Source organism: Falco biarmicus, chromosome 3, assembly GCF_023638135.1.
Source record: "Falco biarmicus isolate bFalBia1 chromosome 3, bFalBia1.pri, whole genome shotgun sequence".
Lineage (NCBI taxonomy): Eukaryota > Metazoa > Chordata > Aves > Falconiformes > Falconidae > Falco > Falco biarmicus.
In genome coordinates, this window is record NC_079290.1 from 31,591,423 (window position 1) to 31,609,099 (window position 17,677).

Here is a 17,677-nt window from a genome sequence, read left to right on the forward strand (position 1 = left end):
ACGAAGACGTTCCATAAAGAAGAAAAAAATGTTCTTCCAAAACATATTTCAGCTGAGATTAACCACCAGTAATGACCCTAAACAGGTAGTCGCACAATTTCAGTTAAATGACTACAAGCCTACTCTGGATTGTGTAACACAATAGGCAACAGGTTGTAAAAATACTGCAAAAAATAATATGGAGTATGAAATAGCATCCTTGTAGAGTCAGCAACATGCACATCAAAAAAGAATTAACAGGGGAGTTTTTAGGTCTTTCTAGATGACACCTGCTTCTAAGAGATGGCTGAATGCCTGCTAAGTTGCATTATGCATACATAGTCTCATTCATTGTACCTCGAAAGTAACAGTAATTTTAACTCCCACAAGCCAATGTCATGTTTTCTCACTCACTCATCAGAACGACCTATGGAAACTCTTGCTTTTTCCAAGTATGCAATGGAAAAAGCAGCACAGGGTATGTTAGAAACAACATAATAAACCAACTTTATTTAAAAACAATAAAATGCAGACTGCACAAAACTGGCTTTATTTTCCATGTACTATATATTAAATGCAATTAATCACCTGATTGTTATTTTGCTAGCAATCCGAATTACTCTGGGTAGTTTTCCCAAGTCATTTTCTTTTCCGCTTAGTGCATCCACCAAAAAAAATCGACGAGTCAAAAGCCAGTTGTTCATATTACTGCCTTTGAAAAAACATGACAGTCACATAATAATCAAAAAACTAATTCAACACACAAAAAGAATGAAATCTACTAGAAATTACATATATAATTGCATAATACATATAACTGTATTTAGGATGTAAAAGTATTTATTTTCAACTTAAACAAATACATAATGAAATTAGATTACTTTATTTGTGCATATTATTGATTGGGCCGGTATATGCAACCAAAGCTTGCACTTAGCACTATTAGAATTTGCCCACAACATACTAAATTCTTAAAATAGCAAGAAGTTATAATGTGTTGTGGCATCTTTAAAAACAACTCAGTAATTAACACAAATTCTTTCTATTTGAAGTTATTCACATTATTTAAATTCACAGAAATGTTGCTATGACAGTCTTACCTTGATTAACAAACATTTCACTGTATTGGAGATTCAAATTTAAAACTGGCACGGCCCAAAGATATTGTTGTCCATTGTCATCATTATATTCAAGGAATAAGTCATAAAATATTGGATTAGCAAAATCCAATAAAATCTTGGAAACCGAAATTTTGCACTACAAGAAAAAAATGTTAAAATACAAAGATCACTTTAGCCATGTAATGATTTTATCAAGCTCTGGATCCTTCCCCTTCAAAATTATTGTGAAATCTGTCCCACTTTTTCACAAAAGACATGGCATTCCAGCAATTTGCAAGCAATTACAAAGTACTAATGATTTTATACAAACCTCTTAGAAACTGCAATTGACAAGAATGACTAATGTGGAGAATGAAGCTCTGCTAACAGTTTTCAATAGATCTACGGAGTGCTGTGTTTGATTCTGGGCTCACCAGTACAAGACAGAAACAGTTACTTTCTATAGTCCAGCGCAGGCCACTGAGGTGATGAAGGGACTGAAGCATCTCTCTTTTGAGAAAAGGCTGAGAGAGTTAGGACTGTTTTGCCTGGAGGTGAGAAGGCTTGGGGCAGGGATCTTATCAATGTGTACAAGTACCTGAAGGGAGGATGTACAAGACAGAGCCAGGCTTTTTCCAGTGGTACCCGCTGACAGGACCAGGGTAATGGGCACAAACTGAAATATGGGAGGTGCCCTCTGAACATCAGGAAACACTGTTACTCTGAGGGTGACCAAGCACAGGCACAGGCTGCCCAGAGATGTTGTGGAGTCTTGCTCCTTGGAGATATTCAAAAGCCTGGGCAACATGCTTTAGGTGGCCCTGCCTGAGCAGGGTGTTGGACAAGATGACCTGCAGACATCCCTGCCAACCTCAACCATTTTGAGATTGCGTGAAGAAATCATATGTGTAAGTAGGTAGTTCCACATGCGTATGTGAACAACCATGCAGCCTCTACATACTCGTATAACACATCAACTGTGTTTTATCCAAAGCTATAGGAAAATAAAAGTGATTCATACAATCAATGAAAATAATGACATTAAAAAACACTCAGTAAGTCAATATTTCTTAGTATTTGTATTTAAACCCAGTCATATTAACAGCTGTTAATACAGGCTCTACAGACTCAATATATCAAATACATAAGATTTTAAAAAGCACAAAAAAGACTAACCATACTTCACTAGTTCAATGATCCTAAATAGAAAATAAGTTTCCATTCTGTCTGAAATACTGAAATATGGATTAAACAATATTAAACAACAAACTTTACACCACCCAAATAGCAACCAGCCTATATATTTTTACTCTGCAACACATAATGTAGGAAGTGATTTTGCATGTAAATAAGTTAATAAATAATAATTATAGATATATAGGTAGTAGATGCTGCACACACATATGGAGCTTTATAAAAATAAACACGTTATTTCTCTACCCCTCTGCCAAAGACCACCACCTTCCCATTTAACACATAAGTGACCATACTGGCAGAACCATCTAAGTATACACAAGTGCACGTGCTCTACTCCTCTCCCTTTCCTGGCACTTAGTAAAGTGTGAAAACTCCAATATTTTTTTCTGTAGTTAAGACAGCTAAAGAAGCTTTTCTCTGATGAGTCATCTGCTTGGTTAAAACTTGCCTTCAATTTCTTTATTGAATTCACTGAAATCAGGGCATATATTAAAGAAGTAAGGGGGAGAACATACCGGCATGGCATTATTGCGTATGCCTTCTTTCCATATGAAACCTGGCCAAAGATGAAGGCAGGAAAACTAGAAGTTACGATGCAAAGCACGTGACTGTCAGAATTCAGGCATTGTGTTTGTCCACTGATAAGGCAGCAACCTCACTAATACAATTGCCAGTTCAATTTATTTTGTTAATCCTATGTAGTAAACAAGCTTTGTGCTGAACAGTTAAATTATTCTAAAAACTCCAATTTTTATTTCACTAAATAATAAAAAAATTAAAATAAGCAACAATTTCACAATAAAGAAGTCCATGTTGCAGCTAATAGCTGAACTCCAGAGGTCCTTCAATATGCACTGAATTGCTGATGATGTATAAAGCAACTTAATTCAAAATTCAGAATAACATTTTATCTCTTACTTACACTTTGTTGGTAAGTTGTTCCAAATGTGTAAGCTGCATTCAACTTAGTTTGGGTATCAGGACAAAGCTGAACAAAACATAATTATAATCAGGTTAATTCAAAGGTATCATTTTCTCACATGAAAGATATTTACAGGTACGCAAAGCAGTTTATGTATTCACAGTTCTCACTAAAGATATTTTCTTCTATTTTTTAAGAAAAGTGGGACTGATCTTGAAGACTAAATTTGCTTATTTATTGTACTAGTATCAGTGTTCTTAAAAAACTGGTTTAGCTTATTCATATTTGCATAGTATTTTTCAGTTCCATCACTGGTGTTGAAATTCATGGACAGCACCATCCAACCAGGCAAGAATGATCTTTTGGGGGACTGAATGTTCAACGCACTGTGCTGCTTCAAGCTTTATTAGTGGGTTCTGCTAAATCAAAGAATCCCATGAGGAAAGAACTCCACATTTATATTGCTCCCTTTCTCTTAAGCTAGCATTCTCAGAGAATCAAAGTTATCATGACAAGTAACAGATATTTTTTTCCTTTTTCAATGTAACTTTTATATTTTCTGCAAAGAACAAGTTATTCTAAGCAAAACCCAGAAAAATTTGTCGAATTCTAACTAAATGAGCATGGTAATTAGTGGAGGGCATTGCGATTTTCCCAAAATTAAAATCAAGTCTAAATTTACATGAAACACAATTCTATTAGTGTGCAACTGAAATTACTACAATTATGCACTGAGATTGCTTTAGCACCATGATGTCTCATCATCATGCACAACCTATTACATTAAGAGAGGCTTTGAATGGAAAAGCTATTCATTTCCCATTGATTTTTATAGCTACTAAAAGCTCTGCATTTAGGAAATTAAAGTGTCCCAATAAACTTTAAAATCTGTCTCAGAATATATAATTTTCTATGCAGAGTAATTGGCTTAGTAACCTGTTTTCTGAGACACTAGTTTTCCTTAAAATTTGAGGGGCAGGTGACAGACATTTCATTCTGAGACCAAAAAAAAAAAAAAAAAAAAAAAAAAGAAGCAGCAGTCATTCTCTAAATCCTGAATGTTGGCTCATCTTCTGTAGATACTGGAGCATTTGAAGTGACATGAAGAGCCTAGAAAAGGGGACAGACAATTCCCAATTGTTCTTGCTAATGTTCCTATTGTTGCCTGCTGAAGGCATTACTGAGACTGCCTAGATCACCACTGGACTGCTAAACAAATTCTATTCTGTAACATGTTTCATAGCTGCCAATTTCTGCTGTTAAGCTAATGACTACTGCACTTTCTACTTGCTGCTTACTTGAGTTTTCCACACCCTATCTATACAGCATGATACTGCTAAAGTACAACGTATGTGTGCCACTGAAATCTGAGTGTCCAAGGGTACTGTCAATCTTATAGCCAGTGTTCCCTATCTCTATGTAAAGTCTCCCAGCAAGTTTTATAACTTTCCGTTATGAAAGATAGGTGCTGGCCAAACTGTACATTTTATATTTAAACCCAAAAGAAATACGCAAACAAAAAATCCCAAGAGAACTGAAAGAAAATGGGGTGGTAGATCAGTTTTCCTACTTTTCTTGACAGTGAAATAACCACTGATTTGCTTGGCATCCCCACAATGTGTGAAAACAAGTGACAGCATCTAATAGGGACATACTCATAGAGTATCTATAAACATATGTGTACTGAGAGCTAAAGAACACACTTTGCTCAACAACAGGGCTAATAATGAATTATGTACATGGGTAACTGCATGGCAAATGGAAGAAAGAGATGGTTGGTTCTAAATGACTAGTGCTGTTTTTCAGAGTTTTCCAATATTCCAATTTTATATTGGTCCAATGGATGAAGGCAATATCGCTGAATTTATACTCCTGATTTTGTAGACATCATCATGAGCAAGAATCAAGGACTATTTTCCTTAATCTAGCTTGTTAGTTATGAACTGTCACTAATATAGTAACCAAACTCTTGGCTTTGGTCTTAATTTGGCTAAAGGCAATCAGAACATTATGGTATCAACAAAAGATAATTAAAATCAACCATACCTGTAAGATGCCTCCTTCCAAACTTTGCCATTTAAGAAAGTTTCCTGCTGCATCAAATGAGGCCGCAATAAATTGCAGCTTTACATCCTGATGATGAAAAAAGGTAAAGAAACAATGAACTGCCATAAAGTAGACATACACGTTAGGGACTGCTGTCTCTTCTTTTGATGCTTCCCTAAAACTTTCAGCATAATGCTTCATTTTTCCCCCCTCTGACTTTACGTTTTTCATCTTGGTTTTGGTAGTTTACTTTTTTTAAAAAAAGCAACACAAACATACTTCACCATTCTTCTACAGCTTCACTGGTTATGTGGAAAAAAGTTCCAAAGGAACTTCTACACAGGTAGACATGCCCTAAACTAATCAGAAACCTATGCAGATTTCTAATGTATACAAGGTTGGGATCTTGAGGGCTTCCAGGACCTTCAGTGTTAGGAAGACTAATGGGTATTTCAGTTGTTGAAACAACTGCTTCATTGCAACATTGTTTAATTTTAAACACAAGCTTTCAGAATACAGTTGATAAAACCTATTATTTTATTTTCAGTCAATAAGAAATCTTAAGACAAATTTGGCAGTGTAACTGACAAACAGGTTATCACTACCACTGCTTAACTTTCTGTGATCAGCTGAACTTGAATTAACTATTTCAGTTATTCTAATTTTACAATGAATCTGCAAAAGAAAACACTTTACTGTTTGATTCCACCAGTTAACAAGCTACTGAAGTAGTCCATGCCTCCCAGAGACGAGTATCTGGCTTTGTTAACATTAAAATCACTGGTTTTCCTCACCTCTTCCCCCCCCCGCCCCCTTCACTGTAGGAAAAGGCTGGAGCAACAGACTGAATCCATCTCTGATACAACTCAGCTTGTAGAGATTTGTAACAGAAATATTATGGGTGGTATAAATGAAGTAGGGACCAAAAGTAAGCATCAGAAGCAACACAAAGAAAGGGTTAAGGGTTAAACACCACATAGCAGTAATGAAGAACACTGTTCCCAGCAATAAAGGTGAGAAATGGGTTGTGATAAAACCACAGAACAGACAACTTGTCAGCAAAAGACCCTCCACTTTGGCACCAGGAGAATGGCAGCAAAATTACAGCATGTCACATATACCCCTGTTTTTCCAATTAGCTCACCAGGAAAACTGACAAAAGCATGTATGTATTTAAAATAAGGGAAAAAGACCAACTTTAGCCTCAGATTTATGGAGACTGAAGTAAACAAGACTCTGAAGCAAAGGACAATGCCAAAACAACTATTAACTCCTAAGGGGTATAAAAGATTTGTCTAATTCCTAGTTCATCACTGCCAGCCCAGAAGAACCTCTGGGGACACAATGAGGATTCAGTAGTTGGCATCCCTTGTTCCTTGTGTCACACACAATAGATCCTGGTCAGGCCACTCAAGCAAGCACATCTTGGCCTTACGAGAACGTGGGTATGACAGCATGAGCAAAGCAAATATGTGAGTGAGTTTAAGTCAGTAAAATCATCTTACCTAGAGATATTTTATATAAATATTTCCTTCCTCTTCCGTAAGATCTCACACTGAATTTTGTTACGCTAACTGCCTAAAAATTATCTTTAGTAGAGCCACACCTGTAATAAATCTAAACCTCTTTATGTGATTTTTACCTCTTTCTAATGTCTGCTTCCCCACGCCTACTACCCAACACCTACCTTATCTGTTCCTTTAAAACTGAAGATTGTAGGGAAATTATTTGTCTCAAGCACTTGGGATGCTAATCCTGGTTGATCACCATAATATAGCCATGGAAGATTATGCCTCCTGAAAAGAATTACAATGTTTTCTCTAAAGAAACATAATGTTTTTCATCAAAGAACATTTAGAATAATAATTTCCATACAACACTATTAAAGATTGGAACTTATGGAAAAGGCAACTTACCAGAAGGCTATTGAATGAGCAGTGCCTAGCCTTGCTGTATTGACATAAATATATTGAAATAAACCACAGGCATCAGTAATTGAAGAACTCAATGAATTCATATTCATCACACACATATTTCCAAGAGCTTGGCACGCTGTTAGATTAGAGTACAACTGCAGTGGAGAAATACAAGAACACAGAGAAGGATTTATTTACCCCTCCTTTTGGTGAGGCAGTCATAAAATTAATGTCATCTTTTAATAAGCCACTCCTAAACCCTCATTTTTACTTGAAAGTAATTTTGCATTGTCAGCTTCTAATATTTTCTTCCAGCTATTCAGGTTCCATGTTTTTATAGGTCTGCAGATGGCAGCATGAAATCAACGTGCTCACTTTTTCAATCTATTTTAGTTGCATCAGCTAGATGGTATGACGTGACAGAAATGTCAAAATCTGCATTTAGAAAACTAAGTAAGAATCAAAATGTTTAACACCATTCAGGCCTTATGACAAAGATGACTCCACCAAAGACCCAAGAACGACAACTGTAGTTGCCTGTATCGTAAATATCTTCTTTTCAGTTTTAGTACTTTTTTTCTATTCTGCTGTTCCTAAACTATGTTGTATTTATACCACTGCTCAATTTTGGCAAAGAAATCACTTCCATGTGATAGGCAGAAATGATGCCTGGCATCTGTGTGCGGCGATCACTGTACCAGCATTAACTGCCACAACGTATTGCCTTTGTGTGAGTCAGACTGGTGTCGCACATTGCATTCAGGCAGCACCTCTGAAGAGCTGAGCATGCTGAGGCAGACAAACGGGATAAACTGATATAAGTGATGAGGAGAGTCTCAGTTTGTAAAAAAGAATGGGATAAGTAGAAGAATACATCTCAGGGCTGTATTTTATGAGATGGTGATGGGAGCAGCCACAAAGGTGATCTGTGAAAACATGGAACAGAAGTCTGCTGAAATACTGATAGAAAGAATGCCTGACAGCCTGGGAACTGCCAGTGTGGGAACCAGGGCTGGGAGTCAGAAACATCCCTGAGAAGTGCAGCTGCGTGCCTAAAGACCAGGGACAGCCTGAGATACCATCAATAAGCACAAAACCAAGGAACTATAACAGCAACTTATCATCTGGAAAGGTGAAAAATAGTCTGGAAAAGAAGGAAAACATTCTCAGAAAGTAGGAATTGGCAGCTGCTATTGGCTGTTCCAGCTGAAAGAGCAGAAAAACAGTCTGGAAAAATAAAAACTGTTCTGAAAGAATATAAAATATCATCTATTGGCTGCTCCAGGTGGTGCTTTCCTACACTGCCTTATGTCTCTGTGACATAAAAATGATTTACTTTTTACCCCAAACGGAGAGTGAGTCTGTGTCCTGTCCCTCCCTGCCCCCCCACCCCCGCAACACACACACACAGAAATAAACCCCTGCACAAACTTTTCTATGAGCTCTCCTAGGCAGGTTACCAGACTGTCCCTGGGGATGCCTTGCTGACTCCAGGCTCTGTGACATTGATCATCTTTGAAGCGAGACTTCATCTGTCATCAGTTTTGAGGCCCCACTCCTGGGAGCAGTTTGGTGAGTACTGTACTGGTACTATTTTGAATAATATATACACATAGGCATGCATACAGGTAACTGATCATAAGTATATTCACTGCTTTACTAGTGATAATCCTGTAGTAACTTGTAATATTTAAATATATGCTTGCTGCTACTATTGATTGCTGCTACCATTGGAATACATATATATGTGCTTTATTAACTGTACGTAGACTCATTTTACTCGGAGTAATTTGTACTAATCTGTAATAACAAAAGATAGGAAATAAAGACACTGTGTGCTTGTGTATTATGGAATTCAGCAAATCCACTGTTGTGGTCTTCATACATCTGCAGGCCAGGTAACCCTTTGGGTCATGACAGACTGGGATAAAAATTAGGGCCTGAGAATCTAAAAACTGATTTTGAGGAGAGGAATATGGAAGAGAAATGAGGATGTGGGATAACAGAGTTGGTAAGGAGGCAGCAGAGGCATATCCTCTTCAGAAGTGTGCATGATTCTGTTGCTGCAACCACTCTTCCGCCCATGGTTACTGCCACTCAGAGCAACATAATGGTAAATAGTTTTTGCATACATAAAGTAAAGGAAAGCTAAAGAGGATGGCTCTATGGTTTTCCTTCTTCATCACAAAACAAAATGAGTTACTGAAAGCCAAGTAAGAGCTAAAGATCAGTTGCCAATCAATACTGAATATGTAAGAAGTTAAATTTCTGAGTGATTCCTTACTGGATATACATAATAACAGTTCACATATGTACTGACTTGCAGGATTTTTTCCTTAACACCATTCACCTTGTGAAGATTCCAACCCTGGAGGCTTGCATTAACATTAACTAGTGCTTAACACTCTTTCTAAACATTCTGTATATGCATTTCTTTCTTATCTACTGTCATCTCAAAATAAGATTCTTTAAAAATAAGCAAGCTAACTTCCAAAAATTAAAGTGCCATGCTTTTATACAGCGTTTCACTTCTGTATTAAAAAGCAAACTGCAAACATTAATGAAACTCACCCAACAGGCAGAGGCTGAGGACTGCAAGTTTTTCAGGAACCACGCTGATGTCAGTGTTATACCCTGTAAATAAGGAACTGCTTCACTGTCTGTTCAGAACAATTTGTCCATAACATAACAGTCTGGAAAACTATGAAAGCTAAAAGATGCTACTTATTTATTCTAAGAGCTTTCTATCCTTTGTAAATGTCTCAATCAAACCAGCTCAGTTCGAAGCACAACCACAATGCAGTTATTTCTTTCACTTCAACAGGTCAGAAAAAATACATAGAACAAGAGCAGAAGTACTTAAGTTTTGAATATGGATTCTGTAACAAAGGAGTTTTCTTTACTGCAGAACTGAAATACTAGTGATTTCAAGGGTAAGGTGTTTACTTGGTGGTAAATTTAACTCAGGACCAAATTTGCCAAATGAATTATTTCACAACCTGCTTTTTATAACTACCTGTATTTGAACTAAACATAGCTTGCGTACATACTGTAAGCAACTGAAAAGACATGTTTTCAATAAAATGTTATTTAGAAGATGGCATTTTCAGAAAGCAAGACCAATATATGCTATCAGGAAAAGTGAAGACTTTCTTTCAAGCAGTAGCCTTCAACATTAATTCATTTAAAAACAAACTACGTTTATTAGCCACATAGCATTTCCTGAACTTGGAACTACTTGGAAAACGGTCCTAACTTACAACAGATTTCAGAACTAATAAAAGTTCAATTGATAAAACAATGAAAACACCTTCATTCTTCTAAATAGAACATATTTTAATTAATTAACCAATTCAAAGAGTTCAGCAATTTCATACACAACCTCAAATTTTATAGATGTCCATTTTCTTCTATCAGCTGTAACTGTCTGACAACCAAAAAAGTCCTTTCAATCCTCCTACCTTCTTTCAAATATTTTATATGAACAAGTTTACATATTAAAAAAAAAGAAAAAAAGAGCCCAGAGGTCCGCATGAATTCTTCAGCATGTTTTTGTGATACAAGAGTGTGGTTTTGAATACATACAATTAATACAATAGACCACAAGTTACTTGTTTTGATACTAAGTTAATGTTTCAACTGTTTTTCAGTTCCCAAGAGGGCATGAACTTTCTTAAACATATCCCATTAGCACAATGCTTGCCCGGTCTACCTGTTTACACTCTATCTTGATGCAAATTACCTTGCAATCACTGTGATCAGATGACAAACCACCACCTTTGTTTTTCAGGAATGGAATTTAAAAGACTTCCTGAAAGTAAATAATGAGATTGCTTAAAAATGTTTTAGAATGAACACACTTACTAGCTGTGCAAAACGAACAGTTGCAACTCCCTTTGGGGGTAAACTTTCAGTAGCACTGAAACACAATCCCCCAGTCTGAAAAAGAAAAAAATTTAAAAATGGAAATTTATACACTTGTCAACATCTTTTTCTGAGCTTCAACACAATAAGCATTATTATACTTACTAAAATGTTTGGACTGCTGCACTCACAATACTTGCTTACATTGATGAATGTTTGTTCACATCTTACACACCTATGGATCACAAACATGATGAACTTAAAATGTAGTTAAGTATGAGATTTAGTACTTAGTGAAAACTGATTACACAGTATGCCTGATAACACAGTTAGCATCCTCACTAGTCCAAACTGAAATCCGAAAGACATTACTGATTTTTATTTACTGTCAGTGAAGAAGAAAAGAAATAATTATCAAAACAAGAATTCTGTTTCTGTTTCCAATCCAAAGCCTGCTTTTTAGTCACACTAAAGCAAACCAAAGCAAACCAACCAACCAACCAACCAAACCAAGCTGCTGATCATAGAAGGGCTTCAGTGAACACAAAACACAGTTTGGTATGGGGTTAAGGATTTCCAATTCACTGCTTTTAAAACTGTCATCCCAAAGATACAGAGTGTTCCTCAAGAATATTCCATTTAAACAGAACATGACAGGTTGAAATTTATCATCTCAAAGGCAAAGAATACTCACCTATTTCCTGACCCATCTGAAGCAGAGAATGATTGCTCACTTCCATTACAATGTACGCATAATGCTTCATTAAGCAAAATGCCATCGATACTTCTTTCCACTAAGTGGAAGAGAAAAGCAGCTGTGATAAAATTGCATGATTCACAGTATGTCACACAGGTTAACAAAAGCGTGAAAAAATAAAGTCTCTGCAGATCTAAAATAATGCAAATATTTTATTTTAAAGAAAATCAAGAGCACAAATTGCAAATAACATCCACTATAAATGGACATTCATATATGAATACGTGCATTGTTTATAGCTATGCAAATGCAGTTTATTTTTAATGGGAATGCATTAATTCATGTCCAGTTTTGCTATTCCTTTGTTATCTGTTCTAAACAAAATTTCAAACCGCAGCTTCACTGTAAAGCTAAAACTGAAAACATCAAGTTTACAAATCAATGGAAAAAGTAGTTTCATTTTCCTCTGAAATGATTAATGCAAATGACACAAATTCAGAGTTTCAAAACTGCATCTTCCAGCAATTAAATTATTGGGCAAGTGATTTCAAGTCTAATTATATATCCTTATGAAAAAAAGGATACAAAGAGAATCAAAAGAATTACAGTGTTCTGTCTTCTTGTATAATTACAGAATCAGCTTTGCTCTCAATATTTTAGCATAATGGATCGGAATGTACTTTTTAACTCCCATAACATTTAAGGGAGATGATTGGTATTCAATCTTCTACAGATTCCTAGGAAATTTTAAAATTTATTATCTGGAAAACAGTGATTCTGCAGTATCCTCTGGCAGAAATGTAACCAAGTGGATGTTATTAATACTTATTCAAAGAATAGCAGGCACATGGGAAGTGTTTCCCATCCTGTGTCTTTGAAAATAATGAAAACTCAGACTCCCAAAAGCTTTTTTGTTCTATGCCCTTGATGAAAATTATACTTTGCTCTTAGTTTTTTACTATGCAAGATAGGCAAAAATATAGTTAAAACAGGCACTAAAATTAACATTAAAATTAAGTTCCTGTATCTACTGAAATTCACCTGCAACTATTAGAGAGCATGAAGTAAGAGGCACAGATACAGGGAAGCATGTCACAGGCAATCACAGATACAGACAAGTGTCTCAGGGAAGCATGAAATCCACTGGTACTAATCCACACTAGTTGGCTTGGCTTGCTCAGGCTGTTCTGTTCCATCTACTCATATATGTGTAATTCCTGTACTGTGAAATACATTACATACTATATACTTCAAAACATTTTAATGTTTTTTCTTAGTTGCTACTGGCATTGGTTTTATTCCAATTTTAATGCCTCCACCCAGGCCAATGAGCTTAAAGGAAGTGATACACCAGTACTGATCTTTTGAATGTTTGCATAATAGTTTTTATTGCAATGAACAATGGTACATATTTCCCTATTGACTTTCAGGAATGAGGTTTAAGATCAAGAGGTATGTTGAAATTTTACATTATGTATGTAAACATACCATAAATTTCCTTTCTTATTTAAGAGGAAATCATGTCTTAATAAACTCAAATATCTAAACCAAGCACTAATACTTTGTAACTTGCATGTATTTCTTACCTAATATTTCATTATTGAGGCATTTACACTTTCCTTCTGGAGTTAGGCCTTTAGGGCAAATAATACAATTCCACCCATCTTGAGTAACTCCACTCTAAAATAAAATGCAAAACTATTACAATTATCAAAAATATAGACATCATCCAATATCTGTGAAGAATGCCCGATCCAGATATTATTTACAAGAAAATGTGTGCAGATACAACACTGATAACATTAATAAAACTTTTAAAGGAAAAAGAAAAAGAGCTGAACAACCTGGCAAAAGTAACTCCTGTGCAGACATAAACTAAAAAAGAGTGTTAAGTTTTTCTGAACCCATTAGCTAACATCCTTTAGTGAAGGTTAGAGTTGATTAAAAGTGGAAGGTTTAAAAAAAGATATAGAGGTTCTACACTGGAAAAAAAATATCAACAAATGTAACAATACATAAATAGACATTTGCATATAAATATACAGAAGTAAAGGAAATGAGGGAGTTTTAAGTGAAGCAGCTTATGTAACTGCATGGAATTTTGCACATACCCAAAGAGTTCACATCCACACTTATTTTATACTATGAAATCGCTGCACTACAGATCAAAACCAATGAGGAAAACAAAGATAACTGCTCATCCTCAGGTGATACTGGTGTTATTCCCTTCTCCGCTATCATAACTTTATATTGCATAAGCCTTGCCATAGGATCAAAGGCAAATGCCACCATTACAGGAAAGACAAAGAAATAGCAGAATGACCAAAACAGCAGTGGATATTTGTCAATGTCTTTGTCTAACTAGCAAGAAGATGGAAAGAAGAGGGAAATCACCTAATTACCCATTACCCATTGAACACTTTACACAACTAAGCTGGTCTCTTGAGAGGTCTTCTACAGTTACTGGAGAGAAAGAAGTATTCAGGAAGGTTTTTAGCCTGAAAAGTTTTTGCTGGAGAACAATTATTTCTCTATTTACTACAGTGGGAAAAAGCTGTGTAAGCCTGGTGCCTCTGACTCAATGCTGTGAATATGACCCAAAATTATGGCTTTATTTGTCAAGAAAGGTAGAAAGAACTGACCAAACTACAAATATATATATAATTAAATTAATACAATAGCAACAGCTCACTTTGAAGTAAAAAGATAAACTATCAGGGCCTATGAAGATATAGCCTAAATATTACAATAATAGAATTTATATAAATAAATAAGATACTTATGAGCTGAAAAGCATCTTTGGCATTCTATAAAACAGTGATCTCCTGGCAAGGATAACATAACATGAAGCAGAAAAGAAAAGCAGTGGAAGGAAATTAAACATTTTAAATACTCTTATTTTGTCTGTGGGGTCAAATTTGTAATGAAAAAATGCCTGCAAAATAGGAGTAATAAACATTGCTAAAAAGATAAAAATTGCTACCTATAAGCATGGTTTTAAGAATTCTCAAGCAAAGACTATTATGTAAAATAATTCTAAATTAATGAAAAATAACTTCAGGTGGAAATTTAAAATTAAAAAAGCATTATTATTATGGCAAAGTATGAAAACTTCAATACTTACCATACTTTCTGGGCATTTTTCACAAACAAGGGAGGACCCTCCATTACTAGAAACCATCCTGTATCCTGGCTGACATACACATGAAGTACCTGAAGAAAAAACACAAATGCACTTTCAATCTATATAAAACTGACCTTTTTTTTCCCCCTCAGAGAATACCAAGAACAACTGCTATTGTTCCCGAGAGATCAATATAGATTATTAGACAGACAAATAAAGTACCTGAGATGTGTATGAGAATCACCTTGCTTTTTTAAAAATGTTCACGTTACAGTTTGTACAAAAATGTTTTAGGAAAATGTTACTAGGCTGACTGATACACCGGGACAGAACAGGAATCCAGAGCTTGCGGTTTTCTGGGTTTTTTTAAACTAAACTGACTCAGTTGGTCTAATAACAGAAATAATCTCTCCCTCTAAATCTTCCCACAGTGCCATTCTTAGCCCATCCTCTCTACAACACCAGCATTATGTTTGAGTACAGTTTTTATGAATATGAAGTCAGCCCTACAAATAAAACAAGTTTATATGCAAAAGTTTTTCAAAATATAACTGTTGTTTGTAAAGCTATTTTAAACTCAAAGCTTTTAAAATTGCGGATGAGGATCAAGCTTTATACTGAATGGTTTTCAGTGAGTAACAGAAGATAGTTAACATTTAGGATGAAATTAAAATACACACTACTTTCATGGCACATCACTGCACACATCTGCTAGTGCTCAACAACTTCTTTTTCAGAAATGTTTCCAGTCTCACTGTCATGGACCTCTCTCCATACTTTTAGACACATACTACAATCCAAAATTTATTCTATGCACTAATAAATCGTATTTATTATTATTTAAGCTTATTGAACTGTGCATGTAAAAATAATGTAAAATTATTTGGAAAGTTTTATAACCTTAGAGTACATCCTCATGAAACCAGTTTTACAGAAATAACATTTGTCAAAATGATCAACCATTCATACTTATCTATATAGAAAAAAAAGCCCAATAGGATTAGATCAATGAAGAGACTTGAGTTGTGACATTCACTGGTGATACCTAAATTTTTAGGCATGTTACTTGAAAGCAGAATCCATAGTGATGAGCCTAGCCATGGAGTGCATGGGCAGACTTGTGCAATGAAATTTGGACAGGATGCAAACAGCAGACTGAGTGGCAGCTACCTATGCTACTCCAGTCATATGCTGTGGAAAAAAAAAAAATCCTTAATCTCTCCCTGGAATTTCTCTCTCCTTGATGCCCTTGAGTTACAGAAAGGAGGATTCAAGCCTAAAAAGGTGATACGGATCTAGATACCCACATTATCAGGGAGTCTGAAAACTACTACAGTGCATTTTTTCTGCAAGTAAACTATGGAGTTGCTGTTTTTAAGATAACACGATGGTGGTGGAAGAGGCAACAAGCTTTTACGCAGCAGCTGTTAACGCAGCCATCCGGATCACTGCATCTGACCGGTTCTGGAGACAGTGCTGTTGGGGCTTAGTCTTCTATTTGTTTCTGTAAAGACAGCACTTGACTCCCACTTCTCGTGGACTGCGTATTTATAAAAGATGGACACTACCATACCACCGTATCTCCCAAAGAAAGCAAACAACCATCTGTATTTTTCATTTAGTGCAGTCGAAGTGCATAGCGTATGCTTGGAGCTCCCACGTGGGCCTTGGATGAGTCCGGGCACTGCCGAGGGGCTCGGGCACTAGACATCTCAGACATCCATGCGTTGACAAGGAGTTTCAAGTTATTGCAGTGTTCGATAACATAAATTCGGGGCCCTATAGAATTCTGCTGGTGAAAACGTGAGTACTTATAGCTACTCAAGCGCCCGAGGCATGAAAGATTATAAAATCAGGTCAGCGGAGGGTTCCCTGGGATGCGCCTCGGACACGGGCATGGCTGTGCTGTGGGCGCTGAAGGCTTCGCGGGAGGGGTCCTACCGCCACCGCCAACACCCGAGCCCCGACTCTGCCCCCTCCGCTGCCTGTTCCATCGCGGAGCTGCGCGATGCCCGCCGGCCCCGCGCCCGGGCCGCCCGCCTCCCCCGCGCCGCAGGGCCGGGTCGCTCACCGCCGGCGCTCTGTCGCTGGTGGGCCCCGCAGGGCCCGCAGGCCAGGCGGGAGACGTCGAAGTAGTGGGAGTCGCCGCAGTCGGCGGGCCGCTGCAGCGGGAGGGAGAAGCCGCGGGCCGGCGGCGGCAGCACCGCCAGGGCCAGCGCCAGCACCGGCAGCAGCAGCAGCGCGGCGGCGCCCCGGCGCCCCGGAGTCGCCATGGCTACCGCGGGCTGCCCCCGGCCGCCCTCCTTGGCCCGCGGCCGCTCGTACGGCAAGCGGCAGGGGCCCGCCGCGGGAGGCAAAGCGTTCGTGGCCGGGGGGCAGCAGCGCCGGGGCGGGCTGGCAGTGCCGGCCACGGAGGGGGACGCGGGCGGGGCCGGGGAGCGGCAGGGATGGAGCAGCTGGAAACAGAGGTGCGGCGAGGAGGGCTTTGTTCGGCTTGTGTTAGAACATGGAGCTGGACGAGACCAGTGGGAACAAACAATTGAGACAAGAGAGCGGTCTAGTTTGCACTTACTGGTCCCTGATCTCTAAAACTGTTACACAATGTATAACGCAAGTTTATATGTTCATGTTATTTTGCCCTGAGAGGAAAGCGGTAACAGGGCAAGCACACAAAATGCCTAGCGGAATGGATGCACAGCCAGAGTCACTTCCCTCTACCTTTTTCACCTGCCGGGATGCTCTTGTTCACATTCCCTCAAACATTACCAAACTTTTGCAGGGCACTTCATGTCCTGGATTTTAGTTACTCCTCGCTGCCCCTTTCCTGTGTGC

At 37.6% G+C, this 17,677-nt stretch overlaps 1 protein-coding gene across 2 annotated transcripts in view; it reads right to left on the bottom strand.

The window, feature by feature from the left end:
- Window positions 1–17,271, bottom strand: part of TMEM67 (transmembrane protein 67) — a 35,044-nt gene extending 17,773 nt beyond the window's left edge. Inside the window, exons 1-13 of one of the 2 annotated variants that reach the window (XM_056332590.1) lie at window positions 16,917–17,269; window positions 14,846–14,934; window positions 13,308–13,401; window positions 11,719–11,818; window positions 11,190–11,259; window positions 11,025–11,099; window positions 9,732–9,794; window positions 7,161–7,315; window positions 6,932–7,040; window positions 5,245–5,331; window positions 3,199–3,264; window positions 1,080–1,236; window positions 568–691 (exon numbers count right to left, since the gene is read on the bottom strand). In XM_056332590.1, coding sequence (XP_056188565.1) covers window positions 568–691; window positions 1,080–1,236; window positions 3,199–3,264; window positions 5,245–5,331; window positions 6,932–7,040; window positions 7,161–7,315; window positions 9,732–9,794; window positions 11,025–11,099; window positions 11,190–11,259; window positions 11,719–11,818; window positions 13,308–13,401; window positions 14,846–14,934; window positions 16,917–17,118 — 1,391 coding nt within the window. In that variant the 5' untranslated portion in view covers window positions 17,119–17,269. Of the gene's footprint in view, window positions 1–567; window positions 692–1,079; window positions 1,237–3,198; window positions 3,265–5,244; window positions 5,332–6,931; window positions 7,041–7,160; window positions 7,316–9,731; window positions 9,795–11,024; window positions 11,100–11,189; window positions 11,260–11,718; window positions 11,819–13,307; window positions 13,402–14,845; window positions 14,935–16,916 lie in introns of both variants that reach the window. The other variant, XM_056332591.1, reaches the window with a different exon arrangement.
- Window positions 17,272–17,677: the final 406 nt, after the last annotated feature.